Source organism: Strix uralensis, chromosome 1 (assembly GCF_047716275.1).
Source record: "Strix uralensis isolate ZFMK-TIS-50842 chromosome 1, bStrUra1, whole genome shotgun sequence".
Lineage (NCBI taxonomy): Eukaryota > Metazoa > Chordata > Aves > Strigiformes > Strigidae > Strix > Strix uralensis.
In genome coordinates this window covers 145,532,447-145,559,408 of record NC_133972.1, presented here as the reverse complement: position 1 = coordinate 145,559,408, position 26,962 = coordinate 145,532,447, and the positions used below count along the sequence as shown (strand labels likewise).

Genomic DNA, 26,962 nt, shown 5'->3' with positions numbered 1-26,962 from the left:
GGCATTTTGTAAAAGACGAATGTGCATATATTGCAGAAATTCTTAAGAGATATGAATTTTCCTTTAATAAATGCTATCTATTTTCATTGTATTATGCTTTATGCACTTTATCATTTTTAATAAACAAGGAACAAAATTACCTATTCTAAATTTTTTTTTAAATTAATAATTTCTTTTTTATAATGAGAAAACAGATGTTCTCAAAAAGTCTGTTTGCAGGTATAGTTTGTATGTGGCAATTGATTAAAGTTTCCTGCATTAGTCAATTTAATCCACTAAAATTTCACATAGTAAAAGAAAAACTAACTTGTTTCTAGGATTTCTTCTGAGATTCTTCTGTTATGAGCTGATGTAAAAATAGCATGGAAGCAGAATTTCATATCCAAAAGAAAAGAAGCTGCCTATTGTACAGACCTACATAAATATGAAAATACTTTAGATATTAATTTTTAATTTAGTCATTCAAACATTAAGCTTAAACACAGACTGAAACATTAGCAAGAATTTCGTTGCTTTTAAAGTAAACCAGAACACAGACCTTAATAAAAAGGGAGATTCCAAGCTCTTGCTGAAACCTAGCAACCATGAAATCATGTGTGTAGAGGGGTTCCCAGTTAAAAGACTAAGGTCCAGCCAACTATTATAAGGTCTGTCTCATAAGTGTTGATGTAGGAAAAAGGCTTGCAAACTAACTAATGAGAATTGTTTGTTCATTCTTACAGTTAGTACTATGGTAGACTAAGGATTAGAAACAACTCTTGCCAGAAAACAGAAACCCCAAGGAGGCAGCCATGGGGACATTTTCAATACTTCAATATAATTCCTAAATATGTAATTATGGAAATAAGTCAAAGGAGTATGTTTCGGCATTTCTTTATGCCTTGATGGCAAGCATAAATCAATTATAATATGTTAGCTCAAATTCAGAGCTTAAAGTGAAGTCATAGCATAGTAATAAATAAAGTGGAATTAAGGCAGGAAGAGTCAATTAAATTGTAAAGATCATTGTTAACAGGAGTTGAATTATTATGACACTAGAGGTATTTGAAATTAAGCTTTACCTATAAACTAAACCATGCTTGATTTTATAGAGATTTATATAGGATGACCCAAAGCCTATAGAATCTCAAAATTATGTCCTAGTCATAAACTCCATAAAAATTTATATTTTACTAATTTCTTGGACATTCACCTAAAACTTAATCTTATCAAAACTGTAGCTAAGCCTCTGTATAAAATGTATTGTCTGTAAATACATTGGAAAACGAAAGATGAAATTATTCCCATGTTTTAAAATAAGAAGGGTGGAATAAAATCAGGTATAAACTTGCTCAAACAAACCCCAACAGAAGACCTTTTAGTGTCATTCTCTCTCAAAAAACAAAAACAACAAAAAAAAACCCCCAAACTTTAAAAGGTTCAGGATTGAAAGAAATTAAACCTCTTGAGATCTCATGTAGTCTACTGGGTAGCTGATGGTTGTTGGTCAATTAAACTTTTTCATTTTCTGGTTAAACTACAGGTGTCTTAGGCTTAAAACTTCATTTCTAAATATAAACTAAATGCTTAATATCCAATACATAAAAGATTAGACACTGATTTATTCTAACCAGAAAGTGTTCACTGTCCTCTGAATTTGTGCATGAAAAGTTGAATCTGTATATAGTGTAATCATCAAGACTAGAAATAACATAGTCTACAACACAAAACAAAAGTACTAATGGTGAGAAAAAGCCATAACTGAAACAGACTGTGCAAGGAATTTCTTTAAGGCATTAATCAGACCTAAACCTGATTAAGTGTCTAATTGGCTTGATTACTGATGGCAAGAAAACATGTGCTATGTGCCTGTTCATGGTAAAAGAGTTATAGAGGCTTCAGGGGAGTTGAATGGGCAAGATGTTTCAAAAAGTAAAAGCAGCATTTTCTAGAGCAAAATTATCACCTGAGGAATCAGATTGCAAGAATGAAGGTGTCTCTCCACCACCCAAGGCATCTACAGGCCAGGTATAGTTTTTATTGTTTAGTATAGACTCAGTAAGAATTACATTTTGTTTAGAAAGTATTTAAGTAAGTAAATACCAAAACTTAGATTTTCAAACATTCTTATACTGTGCACAGTATCAATCTTTAACAAAATCAAACAAATACCTTTATTCCCCTCCTCCCTCCTGTCTTTCTTTATGAAGAAAATATAGATTTCCTTCTTTTGTAAATTGCTTTCCAAATAGGGCTAACCTGAAATAGTACAAGCTTATTAGAGGTCTTGATCAACATTGCAAACAGAATTAGAAATACTGGTATGGCTGCTTTTGATGTGCTGATGTATTCCTCTTCATCTTGTTCCCTGCTGGCAGAAAGTGTCAGTATGTCCTTCCTGAATACTGGAATGGCGTACAAGAATGTATCAGCCTCCTTCCTGATAATTGTTGGAATGGCAAAGTAATTTAGTAGGTTTTTAAGAAGGTTGGGGTTTTTTTGGCTTGGTTTTACTAATATAACTCCTGTTTGAAAAATACAGTAAATCAAATTAGTCTACACTCTGTATTTTTTTTTAGTAGTTCTTTACTGTAAAAGTTAACTCATTCTTTTCATTTTAATTAAAGGAATACTTTAAAATGAGACAGAAGGATAGATACTCCTTCACTTGTTACCTCTGAGTTCTTATCTTTTCCCAATAATGCCCTAGAGAGTGTTTTGGTTTTTTCCAGTGTCTTCTAACATGTTCACAACAGTGGAGCACATACAAAGGCAGTGACTTAACTTCTGGGAGCCTTGATTTATATGTACAAGAGTTCCATAAATTTTACAGTTTTAAGTAAAACTAACAGAAACATAAACGTTTGTAAGACTGAATCATTTCTTAGAACTGATGTTTTTCTGAAGTTCATAGGTTTGTACAACCACAAGAAGAGGTGCAGTTTAATCCAACCAACTACAACTCAAATATGATTTTTCATTATAATAAACATGCAAAAAAAATTGTTTGATGAACAGGCATATCCATACTGTCATCCACAAAAACTGTCAAAAAAGTCTGTGTTCAACAAAGAAGAAAAATCCTGAATCTCAGCAGCTGACTTCCATGCAGCCTGATACCTCATTTGGCAAACTGCTCTAGGAAAAACATATATTTAGATTTCCCTGGAGACATACATTACTCTTTTAACCAGAATAATTCCATACATCAACGCAACATTCAGATCCCACTATTCCCACCATAAGTCTCCACTATTATAGATACTGTTAAGATGGAGGCAGATGAATGGGTCAAGGACTAAGACACTTTCTGCCTGCAAAGAGATACCATCTAAAGAGAAAAGAAATGTACATAGCATCTGGCAACTGTAGAGCACTATTATCACATTAATATTCTCATGTTATTAGGAGGAAACCTGAAACGAAAACAACTTTTACAACAAAACAATATTCAATTAACTCTAGTATGCACAAAGATTGATTGGGCTTTTAATTTTCATTTATATATTTTTAAAATATCTAATTTAATTATTTTTATATATATATATTAGAACCTTAGTGCTCGATTCTCTGAATAAAAGCAGACAGGAAAAAACAAATACTTTCATAGAAAAAGACAAACCCCAAATTAACCCCAGAAACTCAAAAAAATAAGATCATTCAGTTTGGAGAGTGAGAGGGGGGAAAAAAGTGCATGAAGATCTGAAATCTCCTGAAGTCAAATAATTTACCATATGCTTAAGCTCTCTGATATCTTTCTCTATTAATCAGCATGATAAACACCAGGCAAATTCATTCTATCTGGGATAACAAATGCTCATGGGTTTAATTAGCACTATGCTGCTACAGAGTGCAGTGAACACCGAAAACTCCCCATGCACTTCTCACTTGCTCCTGCAAGGTCCACTATGTCAAAGCCAAGACAAACCAAGGTACGGGTACATGAGGACTTGGTTCATGGATCTAAACCAGCAAGCGTGGGAGGAAGTTAATTTTTTTTGCAGTGAAAGTTGATACTGTCTCTGAATTTTGTAAAGATAGATCTGTCTATCTTTAAGGTAGCTCAAAACATGCAAGGTCTATTAGCCCAGCAGAGGTTTAGGCAGAAGAATGACTAATTCAGAGATGCAGACTGGCTTTTGGGTGGTAACACTGAACAAGTCAGCCTTGATGACATAAAGGAGGCTGTGGGAACATGCACCAGCAGAACTCCAGGCTAAGCAACTGGGTTTGCACAGCAGATGTGAAGACATCAGTTTTTTATTTCAGCATCCAAGCCCTTTTGTGAACCTATCGGAGAAGTCTTGTCCAAGAACCCACAGAGAACACCCAGGAACAAATCTCAGTTTTGTTAACCTGGTTAATCAAATTCCTAGGAGAATGTTGCAGACATCAAACCATCCTTACCATTATCAACAATGAGCATCTACAGTTTCTAATCCTGTTTATTTTTTTAAGGGTGAAAATAAAAAACCAGATGAACCACAGAAAGCAGAGGCCAGTAAGAAAGCAGAACCCATACCAAAGCAACAAGGTCAGTAATAAGCTATTTATGAGTGTTCAAAGATTATCTGGACAAAATATATGTACACTATATAGGGCTGTAAATTGCTCTTCCAAATGCTCTGCCAGGTGCTGATTTTTTTTTTTTTTTTTTATTTGTGGAAGAAATTAAGAACTCTGAATTCCCACTGACCCCAAACCAATGATTTGTTACAAAAATACAAGCACCATCCTACAATAATAAAAAGCAACAAACTTTCAAGCACACAGCTTGTCCACTTTAATCAGCTAGTCTAACAAAATCTATTTCCTCTTACTGTAAGTTGACTTCTTAGAAACCTTACTTTAAAATAAAGGTAGCTTAAGAAAGAAAACTGAGTTTTTAATGTGTCTTTTGGGTATACTTCTCATATGTATTAAAAAACTACAAAGATGAGACAGATTTTAAACTGACATTCAAATTTTCCATCGAAGAGCCATTCAAAACTTTTTCAAAAAAAGCCAGCAAACAATTTTTCAAAAGCAATGCTATTGAAAATGATTTGCCATCACCATTCAGAAGACATCCAGGACTTGAACAGAGGAACACAGAGCTCAGGGCAGTAATACAAAGTAATTATTTGCCTAAGCAGCTGGTTGCTGAAAACAGCAGCAGCTGGCCATGGCTATACTGCACCCCTCCTCCCCCACCTCCCAATAGCCAAGCCTATTTTGCTTACATCAGAGCCAGAAGGAATGCTGCAGCAACTACCAAAATAAAGGCTCAGGATGGGGAAGCAACAACTACTGCTGGGCCATGTCCCCTCTTCCCTCTCTCACAGCATCAATGGTGCAGCCCTTTCCCTTTCCATCCTCCAGTACTGGAGAAAAACATGATTTTCCTTTAGAAAAACAATTCAGATTCATTTCACAGGAGCAGCAAAGCAAAGGCTGAGGAACCTCCAGCTTTCTGTGATAAAGGTGATTTGAAAAGAGAGGAGCAACTGGAAAAAGACTACAAGGAAACTTGTATAATCCTTGCCTGTGTTTTGTGTAATTGTAACAAGTATCACAATTCCTTTCCTCATATAATGAAAATTTGAACAAAGTCCATTTAATGCAATTATCTTGTTATACAATGGCTGTAGCTCTAAATCAAGGTAAAACAAAATCTGATATGAATTAACTGTAGTAATAAGCCAACAATGGAAAAAATAAAATCTAATTTTTCATGGCTTTTTAGCAACATTAAATCACAGATGCCATCCTACAACAGAACGATGTATAATTATAGAAAAATTTTTTGCTTCTATCCAATATCTGATATAATTTTACAGATTAATGTAATTCATTAACCTATATTTTGGAATACTACACTACTTTTTTTTTCTTTTTTCCCCCTTCTAAAATACAAAATAAGTGGTGGCATAGAAGCAACAACTTCATCAATTGCTTTAGGAAAATATAACATAGGCTCCATGTTTGTTTGGGTTTTTTTAAATCCATAGTTTTCTGGAAGGTTCCAGTCTCACTTTCAAACAGTCACAAGACAGTTTCTCCTTTTGCATGTGGGTATTCATGAGTTAGATAGACAATAACTATACAAGCCAGAGAACTTACACGGGCACTGCACCTCAGGGGAAGCTTATGAATTCCAGTACCCTGTATATAAGTCCTCAGCAGCTGAGCTTGACAAGGAATTCCATTATCTCTAGGCAGAAAAGTGAGGCTGGTCTCAAGCAGTTTACAGGAAGGTCTAGATAAAGACTCCTGCAAAACTTGGTGAACTTTGTATCAGACCTAAAATCATGTGGACATCTGATAGAAGCAGAAAATAAGAATATCTGTGGGTAAGCAAAGGACAAGGGACCAGAGAAAGCATTTTGTGGTGTATGCACAAATTTGGAGAGAAATATTAAAATTATAGGCAGGGCTCAACCAACACTAGTTAAGGGAGATCAGTTAAATGGAGAAGTTAAAAATAGTTAGAGAAAAGCCTTTCCAAGATCTCTCATTAATTTCTCTGGTATAACCAGAACAAAATAGACCAGTAAAGCCTCTAATCATAGTCCTGTTTTGCAGCTCCACAATCCTGAAACACAAACCAGTAGACTGAGTAGAGCTTATCTTCATCCCCTTTCTTCTCACATGACCAAAGCCAGCCATCACCTTCTCACTTTCTCCTAGCACTTCAAAAGGCAACATGATGTTACCAGCACAGATGATAACTTAGCAGCAGGCATGATTGGAGCCCATTTGGTTAAAATGTGGCCGCTTACGTCACTCAGCAACACCTGGTACTTTTGGCTGCTTTGTTGGCTACTCACTGTCTCATCTCCACCTCCTCAGTTGCCCTTTCTCTCACTAGCTTGCTTTGTGATTAATTCTCTGTGTAATTAGTTCAATCTGTAATTAATTCTCTGTGCTTAGTCAGTTTGTTCCATAATGGATTAATTTCTTAATTTATTCCCTGCATTTCTTTATGTACTTAACAAAGTATGATTCACCTAATTACAGGTTCTCCATGATATTGAATCCAATTGCTATAGTTTCTTTGCATATTTATCACCTCCCATAACTGACTATATAAATGCTTCACTTGTTTTGCACACTGTTGTTCAATAACTCTGTTGGAGGTTATGCTATTTAGAAGGCCACATCCACCCTCCACCTGCTAGCTGGTGACTGCATTGTCATTCTCTGTATCACAATTTCTTTCGTCCTCCTAGCAGATAGTTCCAGTACAATTCTTTCCAACTCATCCATTTTCTTTCCCTTCCTCTAAACATTCTCAGCACTACATTTAAGTATTGCTCTTCTGAAGTTTGTCTTCATCTCCTTCTCACTTTTCCTTCACTAGAAACTCTTTCCAATATTCTGGTTTTTGTTCTTCCTAATTCTTCTAAAGCAACAAGTGTCTCAAAGATTTTTTTCCAGATTCATAGACATATTTATGCAGCTTTTACTAAAGTCCATATTGACATTTCTTTGTTCTTAGTAGAACCTGAGTGAGAAAGCTAACTAAAACTATCATAGGTATTTCTATACATGCCACAATTGCACCTTTGGATCATAAAGTAGACAGAACCTTCCATTTGGGAGATTGCCATGTTAATTTTCAGTGATATTAATTATTTTCACAGCCTAGATGCTTTGGAAAGAAGTACCCGGAGGATATATAAAAGGTTATATACCTGTCTGCAAATTAAATGCAAGTGCCTTTCTATAGCATATAAGATTTTGGTGCTTTTGACAGAGTCAGAAAATCTATATCCTAAGTGAGAAACCCAGACAGAGTAAACAAAGAAAAAAAAAAAAAAACCAACTAGGAATGTTAATCAGCATCCTTGAATATGTAGCACCTCAAAGGAAGGGCTGCTCAAAATGAACTTCAGTCCACTCCAAACTCTCTCCCAGTGTTCTGTTTAGGTACTTGAGGAACATACACTTTTTCACTAGATGTTTAACTAAATAAAGAAAAGCAGCAGAAGCTGCAGATAGTGGCCACCTTTCATATATTAACCTAGCTGTTTCACCTCCACTCTTTCATAATGAGGGAGTTCAAACCCATATGTCTCACATTTCAGTAGAGTTCCCTAACTACCCACATAAAGTCTAGACTAGAGAGATGTGGCTTTCGTAGTTGCTGGGCCATCATGCAGAAAAGAATGCAAAAACCTGTGAAGCCTGAGAAGATTACAACACAAAGCCTGGAACTAACCTAGAAGTTAACTGATACTTAAATTTCACAGCTAAAACCTGTCTTTGGCCTGTTTTGAATCTGACTCTTAAGCTGCTTTACAAAACCTGTCCCTTAGCACCTCAAAATCCAGGGTTAAATAACTGTATTTGTATTTCAAAAATACAAATCAAGTACAGCATTTGATATAATATGCTGCAGCTCAGTGAACCAAACTTGTCAATGCAAAGAGACTTTTAAATAATAATCTCATTCCTTGACTTCTTATCCTTTATATTCTTCACTGGCACTCAGTCAACAGGCGGCTATTATTCCCATAAAAAGTATTTTTTAAAGATAACTAAGAACTTCAATATGTTTAATCAGTTTGCTTCCACTCCTGCTGATGTAAAGTCTTTTAATTCCTTGCAGATCTTCATTTTTCAGATAAGTGACAGGGCTAAATTCTAGGAAAACAAACCAAGCTTCCTCACAGAATCTTTCTTTCTTCACATGGAAAATAAAGTTTTATAATACTTGTTAGCCACTGAAGTTGAGAGTTGAGTTAAAATGGACCTACTTACTGATTGTTTTACTTCAACCCCACTGATTTCTGAACTGTTTTCCCCTGCACAGACCATTTGTTCAAAAAAAATTGCTTGGAAAGTCACAGAGGTGTGTATTTTGTAATGTTGGAGCTGAAATCTCTTCTCTCCTTTGTCCATAGGTTTCCTGTGTGTTTATTTTTCTTGACATCTTCATGACCCTATAGCCATCTTTCAAATATTTATGGACATAGCTCAAGAACACCTCTGTGAGGCAAGGACAACCAGGCAAATGATTAATTATGTCAGAAGTATCCCAGGAAGTTTGTAGGACAGTTCCCTCATTCCCGTTCTACTGCTTCAAATGCAAAGTCAGTCTTTATTCCTGCTATATTAGAGAACCTGCTCTCTATGTTATTTGGCAGGCAATAACATTTAAAAGCCTATTTGAGACTTCTAACCTATTTTGAAACTTTTAATAGTTTACAAAAAGAGGAAATGACAAAAAGATCACTGATTTTAAGTGCTTAAAATTATGTTTCTAAGGGATATATGTCACAGATAGATAGCTAAAAACCAGATTACTCAAACATTAACCACTCTGCCTCTTACTAGCAGGCTCTACCTATGTCTTTACACAGTGTTTCCCATTTTCAACAAGCTGTCTAACCTCAAGTATTTCCATGCACAGTTAAAATTGCCAACGTTGTTGTTTGTATATTAACTAAAATAGTTTTATCATATGAGCACAAACAGTAAGCTACACAAGGTTTTCAGGCAACCATTAAATATACATATTCAAAGTATTCCTTTATCTTTGACTTTTTCTCTCCCATGACTAATTCTCTTCTGTGTTTCTGCTAAATATGAGAAGCTGATCGAGGCAGCTCAGGCCAATCAGATCTTCAGGACTTTTTTCTTTACTGAAGGAATACAAAAGAACAACATTAAATGTTGTTTAATTAAAGATTGCCTACCTTAATCCTGGTAATAAACATCAGAAATGACTGTTAAGGTTTACAACTGTATTACATGAATAGCAAGTCAATTGACTGTATTTAGTACAACACTATCATTGTGAGATAATATAGTATTTTTAAGCATCAATTTATTTTAAAATGTCTGCATTTTTGTGAAAGTCACTAAGAATTTAGTAGTAGAAGTATTTGACAATATATTTACTTAACATAAAATACACACTATACTAAGATGTTGTGATGGAAATACTGCTTCCACCAAAGAAAAATATACAAGCAAGTCAACGTTTTGTAAATGGTCCTGTAAAATAATATATTATGCATTCACAGTGAAGTGAAACTATGTCAGATAAAGATCAAGATGTGCTAAAATATGCTTTTGTATAGCCAAAAGAAGCAGCCAGGGAACTCTGCGTTTTGTATGAGGACCATAAGTAACTGCTAGCCATTGAGTTCTACTTTCACATACACCCAACCAGTCCAGAAAGGGAGGGGAAGCATAGATGAGATACAAGATAAGACTTGCTAGTACAAGGCAATGGAGCTGTCTGGGAATTCTGGTGAAGAGTCTTCCCTTTCTAAAGTATGGCAAAGCAAAAGCACTTTTCCTGTTCTGTACTCAGGAATACACTTAAGTGCTTCTATCTAACTGCTGACATTTATTAATAGCTTTACCTCTAAAAACTAATCTTTTATTTGACATTTTCCTTCTCTTCATTTTTTTGCAATAAGGATAATACATTTGTGATGCTAAAGGCTAGTAATTATGGTTATGGAATGTGTACCTGGACATAACTGATCCAAGAAACAGAACTCTTAAAGCCAGTCTACTGACTGAGAGATTTATGTTTTATTACTTTCTGGAAGAAAGTACCTTCAGATTGTCTGACTGCTCCAGAGGCACTCCTTCTGATGTTGAATAATCAGTAAAGCTGGTGATCTCCACAACACAAAGTGCTTTCTTTCCTGTTCCTAAGCCTCCTGCTGCTGTTTGCATGGACAGAAGCAGGGGTCAGATAGGAAAAAAGAGCCTGATTGCTCAGGCAACCTCTTCCCTTGCTCTAAAGAGCAGCCTAGGAGCTCACCACCTCCATGTTGACCTGTGGAGGGAATAAGAGGAAGGAGCTGTCCTAGCCAGTCTGGTGAGGTGGTAATTGCCTTTTCCAAACCTAGGGCTTTTGAAGAACACCAGAAACAGCAGGGATAGGACTGGGAAGTAGAATAAATGATGAATGAGTGTAAAATTACAGACTTAATATGCCCTTCTGTTTGCTAATTACATACTATGTTAGGAAATATCATTTTATGCTCTACTGGTGGAAGAATCATTATAATATTCATGGCTACTAGACAACACATCTCAGTGGATCCATGAGGTTTTAGAGTCCTTTGCTGACATTGACTATTGCCAGAAGAAAAGTCAACAACACCTCTGTGGGGTTAAACCTATGACAGAGATTTTTGGATCCACCAATACTTACGTATGCTTAGAACTGAAGGCTTTAGAAGAATCAATATTATTATGACAAGAATGAAAATTCTGCAGTGCTGTGTCCTGGCATTGACAAATCTGCCTATACCAACAGCTTCCTCTGTGGAAAAAGGTCCTTAGGACTAATGCCCACAGTTTTAGGACAGTGTGTACAGTGCTAAATTTTAGAAACATGACAGTGGTGTTGGTCCTACATGAGCAGGTTTAAACTAAAACCAACTTTACTAGCTCTTCCAATGTTATGCTTAGCCTCACAATATTCTGCTTTTTGTGAAGCCTGAACTTGTTTCATGTGATTATAACACTGTTTTAATGAAAACTCCAACATTCAGCTTTTTGAGTTGCAGAGGAAAAAACCCCTAAATTATCAATCAAAAAAGTTTAAAACCCATAGATAAGTACAAAGTATTCCTTTTTTTTTTTGCTCTAGGCCAAAAACGGGGAATACTCTGCTAAAGGCTGTTCTGCAAGTGTGTTTGTGGCAGTAGGAAATCAAATTAACTTGGAAAGATTGTCAAGGGCCTCTGTCCAAAATTGTGAAGTGAAAGCTGAAGATAAAACTGTTTTATGGAAACATGAATAGCCTCAGAATAAGTTGGATATACTCCTCCAATATGCAGAAATCTTGTGGCTACTCTAACCTAATCCTGCAATACTGTTCCAATGTTGTTTCAATGGAAGTATAAAAATAGGGGAAAAGAATTAACAATGAAGGTTTAATAATACTTACTTTCAGCTGGGAGCATTATCAGCTCGACTAAGATAACACAGGTGAAAGACTGACAACCCACTGATAACCCTTTTTTAATTGCTCTTTTGCCTGGCCTAAATCTCTCCTGGAAGAACAAAAACCTGTGGAAAATGAGAAAAATATGAAAGACTAAGAGAGGGAAACAAATCAGTCTTATAATCTGCATCTTGTTCCTTGTTATCCTAGGCAGATCACTGGTATAAAAAGGTTTCAGTGGGCTTCTCAATTTAACCAGCTACCTTTTTGAGTGATTCTATTAAACAGTGTGCCCACAAAGTTATACTTCCACAACTGGTGCTTTTCCCTTCCATCTTAAAAGAGAACCAACCACACTTATCCCAACCCAGTTTTAAATTATATTATTTTTATGGGGAGGCCAAATGATCTAGAATACATAGACACCAGTGGGCTGCATTCCTCAACTCCCACTACTAATGCGTTGGCAGCTTTAGCTACCTATGTTCCAATATAATGGGAATAAAAATAATTTAGAAAAACTCAAATCCCTTATTTTGCCAAGTGTACATGGATCTATCTGTTTTGAAAATTGCTTCAGCTGTTGGTGCCTGGGCATAATTCTGCCTCCTTTTTCTCACTCATGATTTCTTTATCATGATCAAAGTCATGTAAAGCATAAAAGATTTCTTTGTTGTCCTGTAAACCTTGCCATTCACCTGATGGTTCATTATTTATTCTAGAAATCAATTGTACTCTAAATGTTCCTTAAAATGACTACCACATTGTTCTTACAGGTATTCTTTGGGGCTGGTCTCATAAATCAGAGGGGTATGAGCTAGATTTAAGTAGTGAAGTGACTAGGATTTTTTAAATGTGACTACACAGACAGCCCTCACAATTTCACACAGAAAGAAGCAACTAAAACTTGACACACAGCTGGCAGTGGTGCTAGGCCATGATATCCTAATCCTAAGGCAAATAAGTCCTGTGCTGGTCCTGGAGATTTATGAACTCTAAAAACTTGTGGAAGCTTGGAATATTCATGGGATTACAATGTTTTCCATCATTCTGAGTCCAGTCAGCATTTAATGGTTGGTGTGGGTTCAGACCTCAGACTGATTACCTTGAGAGGTATTCTCTAGCAAGCTGAGAAGCCATTGTCCTTCTGCAATAGGACGCTTATGTGCAAGCACTATATTTTTTGACTTTGTAGTCTTCCCTTCCCACACACATGTTGTCACTCCAGAGATGGATTGTCTTATTCAGGAGCCTGTTACTCCAAATAGTGTGTCTACACTGACATTTTATTTCAGAGGAAGAATGTCCTTCTGAAACAAATCTCCTGATTGTCCCCCACTGTGTTCTTTTCACCAAAAAAACTCCAGGAATGCATGAGTAAATTCCTTCAGAATAAAACTAAACCAGAAGAAGCACTCTGTGAGTCAACCTACTTTACTTGAGCTACTGATGGTCATTCATTTCAGAGGATCATAATAGACCTGGTTTGAAATTCAGCTGCCTCAAACAGATATAGCTTAGATGCCAGACCTTCAGCACCATTTCACTGTTTTGATTGTTCCTATCAGGTTGTATTCTCTGCTAGTATAGACATAACTAGGGACAATTACTATAACAAAGAAAATTCCCAAAGTGAGATAATTACAGAAATGTTGAAATTAGCTTTGCTGTCACTCTGGAGTATACAGCTTTTTGTCTGGGGGACTCAGGGCAAAGAGAACTGGGAAACTATAAACCATTAATTCAGAAGGGAGCAGAAACAACAGCGAGTGCTGAAATTTTTGGATCTTGCATCTTCTTTTCTACATCATGTCATATTGACCACAAAACCACAGGACGACTGTGTGCCAAGGGAAGCACAGCCAGTAGCATCATTTGTAGAGATCCCTCAGGGAAAGGGTTATATAGAATTTTAACAGGTTAAGGTTCAGTAGCAAGACCCACAAATTAGTTATAAATAGGTTCAAAACCTCTTTATTTTCTGTAACTGCAGCTCCTCTGCAATTTTCTTACAGAAGATGTTTATGAAATTTCTGGGAGAAATAGATTTTATTTCTCTATGAGAATGTATTCACTGTGCTAGAAGCCTGAACCCTTTTTAAAATTCCTCCTTCCTAAAAGAAAGTATTTTTGACTGGAACTCCCAGAAAAGCATTTTGAACCTCTATAATCAAATAGTAAGAAACTCTTTCATTCTTTCTTGAACCTTCCTGGGGACAGGAATAGTAACAGTCCTCTTTGGAGTCCTCACTTCCCTGAATGTGTGCTATTCTGTACCTTAAAAATTCCCTGGCAGATCCTTCAAGTAAGATGAAACATTCCCTATTGTTATACGTTCAACAGACTTTTCCTCATGATAGTACTGCAATACTAACTGCTGCAGAAAAGAAACAATAATCTGAATTTCCATTAAGTGGGCAAGATACTATTACCAATTTAAGCCATAAATCCAATTGAATGTCATAGTTTTAAATGGAATTCCTCACAAAAATCTTCCCAGCTTACAGGTGATAAGTAATAAATCCTGCAGACTGTCTCTTCATTCTCAATAGTGCTACATTTCTCCAAGGGACCTTTTGAAAATTAACCTCTAAACTTGCTAAGTCAAAATCCAGTTGACCAACACGTTGGGGAACATGGATTTCTGTGCCTTCTCTTCAGTTCCTTGTCTGACTCTGGCTTGAGTATTTCTGGCATCCACAGATACCCCTGTCTAGGTTTTGTCTTTGATCCTATTTAAGAAATTAATTCCTGTGAGAGTAGCAAGGCTCATGCAGGGCATTTTTGCTTCTTAACCTAAACACTAAGAAAAAATACTAGAAATGCCCTGCTGGTCCTGTAATTAGTTGTCCAACTGGTAAAAGTCTGAAACACAGCTCAAGAAATATTGTATCTGTTCTTAATAGTTACCTGGAAGAAAATATTATCCCAAATCTAAATAAATGGTAGTAGGAGGGTAGTTTGGTTTAAGTGCTGTAAACAAACTGACCCACTGTCCTTCACTAAGTTTTGTTTCAGCGCCATTTCATTCAACCACCTTCCAGCTGAGCACATTAACAGTTTACTGTTGTAACGCTTTTAGTTCTCTGAAATTAATAAAAACTCTCTAAATATGGAGATTAACTATCAGAAAACTAATCTTACACTATCTATCCAAAATACTTAAGGTTTTATTTTCTTTGAGCTGTCTTGAAATTAAAATAGAGCATACACAACAGGCTGCCGATTTATTTGCTGTGATGTCTTGCTGTCAAGCTTTTTCCTCTATAATCATATTACTTAAAGTATTTATGAAGGCTCAGTTTGTTCCTCCTTTATGCAAAGTGCCAGACTGATGAGAGCTTCCAAATTTTTTCTCAGCATGAAAAATTAAAATAAAGATATAGCACTAATTGTAAAAATTAATTGCATAAGGCCACTTAAATGGCAGGTGACCACCATTTGCATAGAGTTTGTTTCAAACTCTACAAACTTTCCACTTAAACTCCTTTAAAAAAGTTACTTGTAACAAAAATGAAGAAATAGACTAACCAAAGTTTTACATGCTCACATTCTTAATGACATATTTCAATCATCATTTACTCAGCAACAAACCGGACTGTCATGGCAGATGAATCAACAGGAGGTTTAATGCAATTCAGACACTGGAGTATAAATAATGTCATTAGCATTTCTATGCATAAGCAGATAAGTTACTCTTCATAAAAATGTATTTCCTGTATTTCACAAGGCATTTCTGGACAGATCTATCTATCTGTCCTCTACATATTTTTGTAAATAAGCACACACAAAAATTTTATCATACTGCATGAGTTCTTGTCACTTATAAAATATAGGAGAGCTCTGTATTGACCATTGTTGACCTGGTTACAGATGCATCTAGTTTAAAACTACAAATAAGTTACATATTCTAAAAGATACACTCATCATGAACATGGTCTGTACAGCTGGCACTGAAATAGATTCAAAGGTCAGCTCCCAGAATCAGTGTCATGTAGTGCTTGTCCACTGAAGAAAAAGTGGCATCCAAGGTGTGATTCCTCAAAAAATATTATCATAATTATTTTTAAAAATTGATATTCAAAAATTAAAACCTTTTTTCTAGGTACAGTACTAACAAAATCACCTGAGCCTTCAAAAACTGAAAAATCAACCGAACCAACTAAGAAAATTCAACAAGAACAGCATTGGCTCAATGATGGAAGAGAAGATGCTAAGTGAGTAAATTCAATTTAAAAAATTGAGGCTTTTTTCCTGACATCCTGATTTAACATTTGTGTGTGCCATATTTCAGTTCATTAAAAGTCCATCCTGGCCTGTAAGGATCTGAAGAACTTTATTTCAATTCTAAGGCAACCATATATATGAGGTATTCATTCAGTATGTGCTTTTGATAGTTTGTTGTATACATCATCCTAAATTTCAGGAATGAGGAAAAGGATTTGCTCAACTACACTTATATACTAATTCTAACAATGCTGCTGCTCAGTTATTATTACTCTACCTTAGCAAAGGAGCAAATCCCAGGATGCTGTCCTGAATAGCTGGAATGTTTGTCACATCATTTTAATGTAAAATCTTTTTACCCTGTACATTTTTTTGCTGAGTTATCCCACTAAATCAGCATTAGTCTGTGCAACCAGAGGATTAGGACTGTCTTTTCCTGAGAAGAGACAAATAAATTAAACAATAATATTCCTTCAGGGGAAAATCTAGCATCATTCAACCTTTTGAAAAAGCTTAGGTGACTGTTTTGCTAAAACAGAAAACATGAAGTTTAGAAAACAGTAATCTTGGAAGAGTCTACATTCATTACAGAAGCATAGATTCATAGAAGCATAGAATCATAGAATGGTTTAGGTTGGAAGGGACCTTTAAAGCTCATCTCGTCCAATCCCTCTGTCCTGGGCAGGGACATCACAACTATATCAGGTTGCTCAAAGCCCATCCAATCTGACCTTGAATGTTTCCAGGGATGGGACATCTAGAACTTCTCTGTGAAACCTGTTCCAGTCTCACCATCCTCACAGTAAAGAATATCTTCTATATATCTAGTCTAAATCTACCCTCTTTTAGTTTAAAACCAGTACTCCTTATCTTATTGTTACAGGCCCCATTAAAAAGTCTGTCCCCTTCTTTCTTATAAGCCCCCTTTAAGTATTGAAAGGCTGCAAAAGGGTTTCCCCAGAGTCTTCTCTTCTCCAGGCTGAACAACCCCAACTCTCTCAGCCTTTCTTCATAGGAGAGATGTTCCATCCCTCTAATCGTTTTTATGTGCCTCCTCTGGACCCACTCCGACAGGTCCATATCTTTCCTGCACTGAGGACTCCAGAGCTGGACACAGCACTCCAGGTGGGGTCTCACCAGAGTGAAGTAGAGGGGCAGAATCACCTCCCTTGACCTGCTGGCCACACTTCTTTTGATACAGCCCAAGATGTGGTTGGCTTTCTGAGCTATGAGCACACATTGCCAGCTCATATCCATCTTTTCATCCACCAGTATCCCCAAGTCCTTCTCAGCAGGGCTGCTCTCAATCCTTTCATCCCCCAGCCTGTATTGGTTGCCCCAGTCTAGGTGCAGGACCTTGCGGTTGGCCTTGTTGAACCACATGAAGTTCACATGGGCCACTTCTCCAGCTTGTCCAGTTCCCTTTATATGGCATCCAATCCCTCAGGCATGTCAACCGCACCACACAGCTTGGTCTCATCTGCAAACTTGCTGGGAGTGCACTCAATCCCACTGTTTATGTCATTGATGAAGATATTAAACAGCATCATAGAAGAAATTCATAGAACAAATGTAGAGGTTAGCCCCAACTCCCAGGTTATATCAGGTTGCCCAGAACTTTGTTCGATATAAATGTGAAGGTATATCTCCAAGAATGAAGCTTCCACAGTTTCTCTGGGCAATCTGGTCCACCACTTGACCATCCTTATTATACAAATTATTACCTTACATATAATTAAATTTTCCTTTGCTCTAACTTGTTTCTGTTGTTTCTCATACTTTTGCTGTGCATCTCCAAGAACAGTCTGGATCCATGTTCTCTATAACCACTCACTGGGTAGTGAAACACTGCAATTACCTCAATTTTCTCAACTTTTCATCTACAGTTTAACAAACCCAGCTTTTTCAGCATCTCCTCATATATCCTGTGGTCTAGTCCCCAGTCATCTTAATAGCCCTCTGCTAGTGTTGCATCATGTGGTCAGTGCCTTTCATGTACAAGGTAAACTACAGCTGAACGCAGATACGATGTCATAAATCTCACACAGAAGGAAATAACCACTCCCCCTTAATCAGCTATCTATGTTTTTTCTAAAGCATAGCATGTAGTTAGTCTTCATTGCTACAAGAACACACTGTGGATTCATATTCAAATTGTCATCCACCAGGACCCCCAGATCCTTTTATGCAAAGCTGTTTAGTCAGTCAGCTGCAAGCCTTTACTCTTGCATGGGGTTATTCCATTCCAGGTATGGAAACTTACATTTGCCTTTGCTAAGCTTCATGGAGTTCCTGCCGGCCTGTCCCCCCAGTATGTTGAGATCCCTTTGAGTGGAAAATAATGGACACACTCAATCCAGAACAGGGTAGATACTTCTCCTGCTCGCTTTTGCCTTCTATTATTTTGATTATCCTGATGACTCAAAGCAAAAGTCTTTCCCTGACATGGAGTTATTTAATTTATAGAGATTCTCTATTTCTTCTCCTTCACCAAGACAGACTTTGTACTGCATTGACAAAGAATAATCAAGTGAAATACTAATGCATATGCTTCTATAAAATAATACATGCAATTAAAAATAACTCTGACTAGAATGACTGGAAATGTTATAAATAACTTGGTATTTTGAATGTGAATCTGTAGGTCAACAATGAAAACCTAGATAAAGCATCTCCTTTTGTGTCATTGTAGGATATGTTATTAGATGCTTACAGTTCCACTGGTAAATCCCATAACCATGGTTAACATAATTACAATATCCTTATGAAACAAACGGGTATGTTGCTTTTTAGTAGAAGACAAAATCTGTTAAAAGGAAATTTAAAATATTTATGTTAAACATTCTCTTCTCAAAATTGTTCTGACTCACTGTCATGTGTACATCCAGATATATCTAGTCAGTCTAATTTGAGCAACAGCTTCTAAAAATACAGTAAATCTTTGGTAAATTCTACTGTCAGAGCAGTTACCCGCTTAATTCTGCAGTAGAGCTTGAAGGCATGGCACTGGTGTCATTGCATTGCTATGAAACTAAACTAAACAGATCTATTATACAACTTTCAGAGCTGGAGGGAGAATTATTTTTAAAATGTGCCTTTGAGAGAATTTAATTCATGGCCCCTAAAGATTCATGGGAGTATATCTAGACACCGTTCTTGATCAAGGTCACCACCTTATTGAGTCTATGTGTTCAAATCTACTCACTAGAATATTTTTAAGAAATCAACTGCCTTTATCACGTGAGAAAATATACGTAAATGTGTATGCATAAGGAGATAAGGAGAATTTGAGTCAAACAAAATACATGTAGCCTACAAAAATAGCAGTAAATGAAACATGCTCAAATCACTCTCTAGCATTGAGGTCAATTAGAATAATACAAAATGCTTCCCGAAAAAGTGTCAGTTGTGAATTATCTTTGCTTAATGTTAATTTCTGGGTGTTCCCATACCTGGGAATTATTTGGAAAAGTGATAGTTTGACTAGTCAAAACTACACCAAGGACTATTTGTACAACTCAACAGGATAGTTAACTGAGCATCCTATCGTCCATGAATTTTCCCTGTGACTGTTTAATCTACATTTGGATAATGTCCAAATGGTGATTAGTAGCAAGTGGTGTCCCTCGGGGGTTTCTGTTGGGAGCAATACTATTTAATATCTTTATTAATGACACAGACAATGGGATTCAGTGCACCCTCAGCAAGCTTGCAGACAACACCAAGCTGAGTGGTGCAGTTGATTCACTGGAGGGAAGGGATGTCATCCAGAGAGACCTTGACAGGTATATTAGAAATAGTATGACCAGCAGAAGTAGGGAGGTGATAGTCTCCCTGTACTCTGCACTGGTGAGGCCACACCTGGAGTAATGTGTCCAGTTTTGGGCACCTCAACATGAGAGAGATATCGAGGTGCTGGAGCGAGTGCAGAGGAGGGCAACGAAGCTGGTGAAAGGCCTGGAGAATAAATCCTATGAGGATCGATTGAAGGAGCTGGGACTGTTCAGTTTGAGGAGGAGAAGGCTGAGGGAAGACCTCATCACTCTCTACAGCTACCTGAAAGGACATTGTAGAGAGGTTGGTGCTGGTCTCTTCTCACAGGTAATTAGCAATAGAACAAGAGGGAATGGTTTTAAACTGCAACAGGGAAGGTTTAGACTGGACATTAGGAAAAAATTTTTCACAGAAAGAGTGGTCAGACAGTGGAATAGGCTGCCCAGGGAGGTGGTGGAGTCATGATCCCTGGATGTGTTTAACAGTCATTTAAATGAGTTATTGGGGGATGTGGTGTAGGGGAGAACTTTGTAGAGTAAGGCTGATGGTTGGACTCGATAATACTAAGGGTCTTTTCCAACCTGAATGATTCTGTGATTCTGTGACAAGCTTGAGGAGTGGGCCTATATAAACCTCATGAAGATCAACAAGGCCAAGTGCAAGGTCCTGAGCTGGATTCAGGTCAATCACCAGTATCAATACAGGCTGGGTTATGAATGGATTGAGAATAACCCTGCAGAGAAGGACTTGGAGATACTGGTGGCTGAAAAATTAGCTACGAGGTGTCAGTGTGCGCTTGCAGCCCAGAAAGCCAATTGTATCCTGGGCTGCATCAAAAGAAGTGTGGCCAGCAGGTCAAGGGATGTGATTCTCCCCCTCTATTCTGCTCTCATGAGGCTCCACCTGGTATACTGCCTCCAGCTCTGGGGTCCCCAGTACAATAAAAGCATGGACCTGTTAGAGCAGGTCCAGAGGAGGGCTACAAAAATGATCAACAGGCTGGAACACCTCTCCTATGAAGAAAGGCTAAGAGAGTTGGGGTTGTTCAGCCTGAAGAAGAGAAGACTCTGGAGAGACCTTATTGTGGCCTTTAAATATATTAAAGGGGCTTATAAGATGGAGAAAGACTTTTTTCCAGGGCTTGTAGTGACAGGACAAGGAGTAATGCTTTTAAACTGAAAGTGGGTAGATTTAAATTAGATGTAAGGAAAAAAAATTTTTTATGAGGGTGGTGAGACACTGGTTGTCCAGAGAAGTTATGGATGCCCCATCATTTGAAGTGTTCAAGGTCAGGTTGGACAGGGCTTTATTAACTTTTAACTTTTAATTCAACCTGATCTAGTTGAAGATGTCCCTGCCCAGGGCAGAGGGGTTGGACTAGATGATCTTTAAAGGTCCCTTCCAAACCAAACCATTCTATGATTCTATGATACTGTTATGGAAAGAGCCATAATTTGGTTGGTTGAATTAAATCAATGTTGGGTGAAATGATTAGTAGAATTTTCTTAACTGGAATTTTGGATTTTGTCCAGCTGTATTTCAGGGAGCAGTAAGGGCCAGCTTCTCCCTGAGGAAAGGGAAGATGGGAGACAGTGGTAACACCAATGTAAGCCGTGTCCTTACCAACAAGGTGCCATCCCATAGGGTCTGAACACAGCAAGCAGAGCAGAATCTTAGTATCAGGGTCCATCAACAATCAGGTGATGATGAAGCAGGTTTAGCGTCCATCCAGGGAGTCCAGTCAGAAGCAAAAAAGACAGGGTCAGAGACAAGACTTGGAGACAAGGCTACAACATGGCGTCAAAGTCCTTTCAGGAGAAATGACCAGAGAAGGAACTGAAGCTAGACACACCTAGGCATAGCTCAGGCAGTGACTAAGGCCTGAGCTTAAATGGACACCACAGGCCCATGGGCAGATGGTGTGGGTGAAAGTCCCAGTGGAGGCAGCTCAGGGCCATTAAGGCCTGTTGCGGTCCTGATAGTATGCTTTGACTTAGATGATAGACTATTTTCCTATACTAATCATTCTTCAAGAGTCAAAGTTTAATAAAAAAATCACTTGATCTGCACAGTAAGAAATCATCAGTATGCTCATAGACTGTAAGATACATAATAAGTAAGGTTTGTGGATATATATTTATTCATAACCCATGTACATCCAGAGCACCTTAACTTCCATGGAAATTATGTTAAATGAAAAGGTTTCACCTTATCTTCTGTTACTGTGACTTTTAATTTTTTTAAATGCATCTGTGCGTGCTCAGATACATAGAGTAAGGAGGAAGGAAGAAAGCAGTTGTTCACACTTTTTATTTAGATCAGACCTGTGTCTCTCCATGCAGAATTTCAGGGAGAGGTAATGAGCTTCCATGTAAGGACTTTCAATTTTAAAATCTTAGATAATATTGCTTTATGAACAATTACACTAATGTAACTAACTTATCTGAAATCAGTAAGACTACCTATATGTTTGACAGTTTGCAAGATTGCGCACCAGCTGTGTTCTTCTTCCAGTTCAGCTGCATTTGAGTAGCATGGTGCAGCATAGCCTGTATTATCTATTAATAGGAAAATAGGGTTTTGAACTTCCTCAGAAAGAACTAATCACTTTTTTCTCTTGCTAAATGAACAACAACTTTGACAAAGACTGCATTTACTCCTGAAAATTCCCATAGAAACTCTTTGTCTACAAGGAAAAAATATATTTCTGTCTTTCCCTCTCAGCAGTTCCTCATTTTTAAAATACAGCAGTAGACAGTGATGGATATTAATAAACAGTAGCGAGACACAGCACTGGTCTCAGCCACCTGAACACTATGTCTGAAAGAGGAGACACACAAGAATGGTTGATGTGCCAAGGCGCTGAATTATTGTTGAGTGTCTGAAACTTTTAATGTCTATTTCCTAATGGCTTACACAGGATTGCACACCAAGTCAGCCCTGTCTGCTGATATAGATTCTCCCCTCCATCTCTAATGATAATGTAACAGAACGATAGGTAATTTCCATGAATAGCTATTTGCTGAGCAATAATAATCTCTGGGAGGGAGGGCTAAGACTACGCTGACTCTTCACAGCAAGAAATGAGGGAACAGAACAACACTCAGGACCTAATTTGCACTCTAATAGAAGACAGTGGAGTCTTATTAACAAGAACTAGCACAAAACATCATTGCAGCCTTTAAAATTTATTGAGATTGTTTTCTGTTGGGGAGGATTCATAAAAACATGTATGTCCATATACAGTCCTGTACTTTTTTGAAATGCAGTACAAGCATTTCACGTGAGATACTACATAGCACTTAGGCAAATATGGCACATCACCAGGGAGCCACCAGGACCAGACCCTGCCCTAAGGACAGGAAGTGGCAACATGGTGGACAGGGCACAGACCTTCCCAGTCAACGCCCAGGCCCTGACCCAAGCAAGGCAAGCAGGGCAGGCCCAGGGGTATCAGCTAAGGCCATCCCAGAGCCCAGATCATCAGGCAAGTCTGTGGTGAGCAGGCAGGTCTGAGGCCAAGCCGGGAAGGCAGGCAGGCAGCCAGTGCCAGGTGAGGGGAACTGGGGTCAGACACAGCCGCAGGACAGCCGGGCAGGGCTGGGCTGGGTTGAGGCCAGGCAGGATGTACGTCTGTGGGTGTGGGCCAGGACCAGTGTGGCCATGGCCAGGCCCAGGGACACTCGCACTGGCCACTCAGCGGGAGCCACAGATGTGGGCCAAGGACTATAGCTGCCACTGAAAGCAAAGCTCTCCAGACCACCTTGCTCTGAGGAATATAGCCTGACAAACAGAGGAATATAGCAATTTGTACACAAGAGAAAATGACAGCATGCTTTGTAAGGGTACTGTTTGGAACCCAAAATCTAACCAAAAAAAATTAAAAACACATGATTCAGATAATCACAAAGGTGACATAGGAGAGGCAAATGTGATCCCTTTGTATGACCCCACACTGAAGGCCAGGAACCAACACAGTCTGTGGCATGTGGTAGCTGATGAAGAGGAGGACTGTATAAAGTGTTTTGGAATGTAAGAGTAGAGGGGAGACACATGTCTAAGGAACAAGTAGTCATGGATGCCTGGCATCAGGGGATGAAACAAAGAAGCTGCAGCAAGTCCTAGAAAAAGTAGAGTATGGAAGGATGGTAAACAAAGCATCTGAAAGCATAGATCAGAGAAAATGGAGGGTTACAAAGAGCTTCCATGACCTCTTCTTTCCTCTGTGTCTTTTAAAAGCCTTTAAGCCTGGCTAAAGTTGTTAGAGTGTTTCATCTTTTCAGATTACCAAGGTGATTACAATGTACTATTTATACTAAGGCAGTACTCTGAAACCTTGGTCAAGGATCATCAACCCTACCCAGAAAAATGCTGTGTAAAATGACAATCCATATTCGCAGGCCACATATCCAAGAGAACATAAAGAAAAAAATACAGTGGGTAACCAGGACATCGCATGCTTTTAGATTTCTCCTCAAGATCTTACATATTCTGGGTTATGTCTATAGAGGAACAAAAAATTATATCTATGTTATATCTATATCTACATTATTTGTATATTATATTTATTATATAATATATATTTATGCTGTATAATATTTTATATTACATTATATTATATTAGTATATCTGTATTATACAGTCCACCTTCAGAATCTAGGTATTATGAACAAAACACATTCATACAAAAGGCACTAAATAAATTTTAATAAAATATAAAAATTATACAAAATTAGTTTAACTTTCTCACCCAGTAAACATACTCTTCTGATTCTGCTTTTGCAAATGCAGAAGCCCAACTTTCAACATTTTCAAAAAAAGGGAGCTCCAGTGTTGCAAACTGCCATATGACCACAGATGGTTCAGGAAGACTGACTTTTGTGCTCGTAGTTTGCCTTTTTCATAGCCACATCCTATTACCTAGTAGGCTATAGCAGTCCTTCTCAGGCCCACAAAGGAGATTTTTTCCTCTCTAATTTGGCTAATAGCAGCAAAAGATAACAAAATAAACAAAGATTAAGAGGCAATTTGCTATGTGGTGCATAGCCAGGTTAATAAAAAGAACTCCTGCTGGTAGCATGTTCTTAGTGAGTAATGCACTTCATTTAGCTCAATTACCTCGACCAAGAAAATTACCATGCTTATTAGTGCTTGCCATCCACTAGTTGCAACACATCAATTCACCAAACAGATGCGTCTTAGAGAAACTATGTCGCATCACAAGAAAAGAATCTCAGCACCCTGGTGAAACAGACCCAGTATCAACCCTCTGCAGAGTCTCCAGAAATCCTTGATTACTGTAGGAACACCAGGGACCCAAAAAGATGACAGTCATGGTGCTAAACTCCAATCAGCTTGAGATAAAGTAAAACAAGGCCAATGCTGGGCATTTCTGAAAAATCCCAGTTTAAACATAGATACAAGCATATTTTATAAAGAAAGTGATACCTTTCCTTAGTTGTTTCCAGCTAATCACTGCAGTACCTGAAATTGTAAACAGATGGGATGCATCCAGTATGTTTTGTACATCTGACTGAAAAGACATTAATGTATTAAAAAATCAAATACTTTTCTTAGCACTTACATTCCTTGTGCTTAGGTCTTTCTTTCAGACCTTGTCACTTTTAGTGCTTGGATTTGAATTTCTGCAATGGCTAAATTGAAAACCTGCAAATTAAATAGAAAGGTGATGGTGTGCTGCCTGTACCGAAATGGATTAAACTTGCTGTAATCATTGCTGAGATGCATTTTCCTACAGCCTTTACATTCTATCCGTTCTGCAGGATGCAGTTACCCATGCTATTTAATGCCATTCACTCTGCACGACAATCAAGTAGGTAGCCTGAAGTTAAAAAGGTAGAGAATTTGTAAGTTTTCCCTCGAAGACTAAATGAAGTGACTAAAGGGAGGGGAATGTCATTATACAGACTGAAATGCTGCTTTTTTTTTTTCTTGCGTTATTTTAAATTATATATTCATAATATTCATACATATTTATTTCTGACTGTTTAAATGGGAGAAATTCTTTTTTTTTAGAATATGCAAGAAAACAAGGGTATAGTTCATCATACTTTGCTACTGATTTATTTCTTTAATTAAAAGCATGTTGTGTAACTCCTCCATTGACCTAACATTCTTCAGAGTAAGAAGATACCTTTTTTTATGAAGGAAGAAATGATAATTTATTAAAAATATTATCTCTGCTATTATCTGTTGAGTCAATTGCAGGGACAAAAGCAAATCAGTGAGCATTGTGACAGGTACACTAGTGTGTGTAATACAAAATATTTATATTTAAATTGCATTTATATTTAAATTACATTTATATGAAACATTTTCAAGTACCTCAGGGTCTGTCTTGATAAATCTAAGAGACATATAAATCTAAGACATAATGCTTATTATCATTTAGTAAAGGAAAACTGATTATTCATGACAAATGTAAGTATTCATGCCTATATTTAATCTTGTCCAACACTTTTTATTAAAACACCGTGTCTCCAGTTATTTACTCATTTTCTAAATAGTATCTATTTAAGATGAAAATATCCCATGTTGTGCAGCACAAGAGAGGAATAGGGGAAATAGTGACAGGCAGAGATATGAGGATCAGATGAGAAGTCAGAGGGGTCTGGCACTCCATTCAGTGCCCTGGATAAATGATACTCGGGAGGAGATGTGTGATGATCTCTTGTACACATGAACATGCCTACTTTGTCACTGAATTTGGAAAAGAATATGGCAGAAGCCTGCAGAAGGGGAAAGGATGGTCTTAAATAGAGGTAATTGGAAGTCATCTTAAAGGAATGGTTTTTTCCTCTCTCTCACCAAGTTTCTTTGTGATACTGGGAAAGCTACAAGAAATTAGTTCCTACACAGGTGGCTGTATAGCAGGTTACCACTAACAAAGGTAGAATTGCAACAACATTGGTTGCACCAAGTTAGTTTTATATAATTAGCACAGTCAACAATAGTACATGGCATGAAGTTCAGCATATTGTGAAAGTCTGTCAGGGTTCCCAATAGCGGAGCAACTTTAGTTGCCACACAAGCTGAATCTATGCCACCACTTCTTTCTCT

The 26,962-nt window shown here is 37.5% G+C and overlaps 1 protein-coding gene across 1 annotated transcript in view; it reads left to right on the top strand.

The window, feature by feature from the left end:
* The first annotated feature begins 1,893 nt into the window (after positions 1 to 1,893).
* CNGB3 (cyclic nucleotide gated channel subunit beta 3) overlaps positions 1,894 to 26,962 on the top strand; it is a 76,684-nt gene continuing 51,615 nt past the window's right edge. Inside the window, exons 1-3 of the mRNA XM_074859453.1 lie at positions 1,894 to 2,007; positions 4,438 to 4,513; positions 15,987 to 16,098. Of these exons, the coding sequence (XP_074715554.1) occupies positions 1,900 to 2,007; positions 4,438 to 4,513; positions 15,987 to 16,098 (296 nt within the window). The 5' untranslated portion in view covers positions 1,894 to 1,899. The remainder of the gene's footprint in view (positions 2,008 to 4,437; positions 4,514 to 15,986; positions 16,099 to 26,962) is intronic.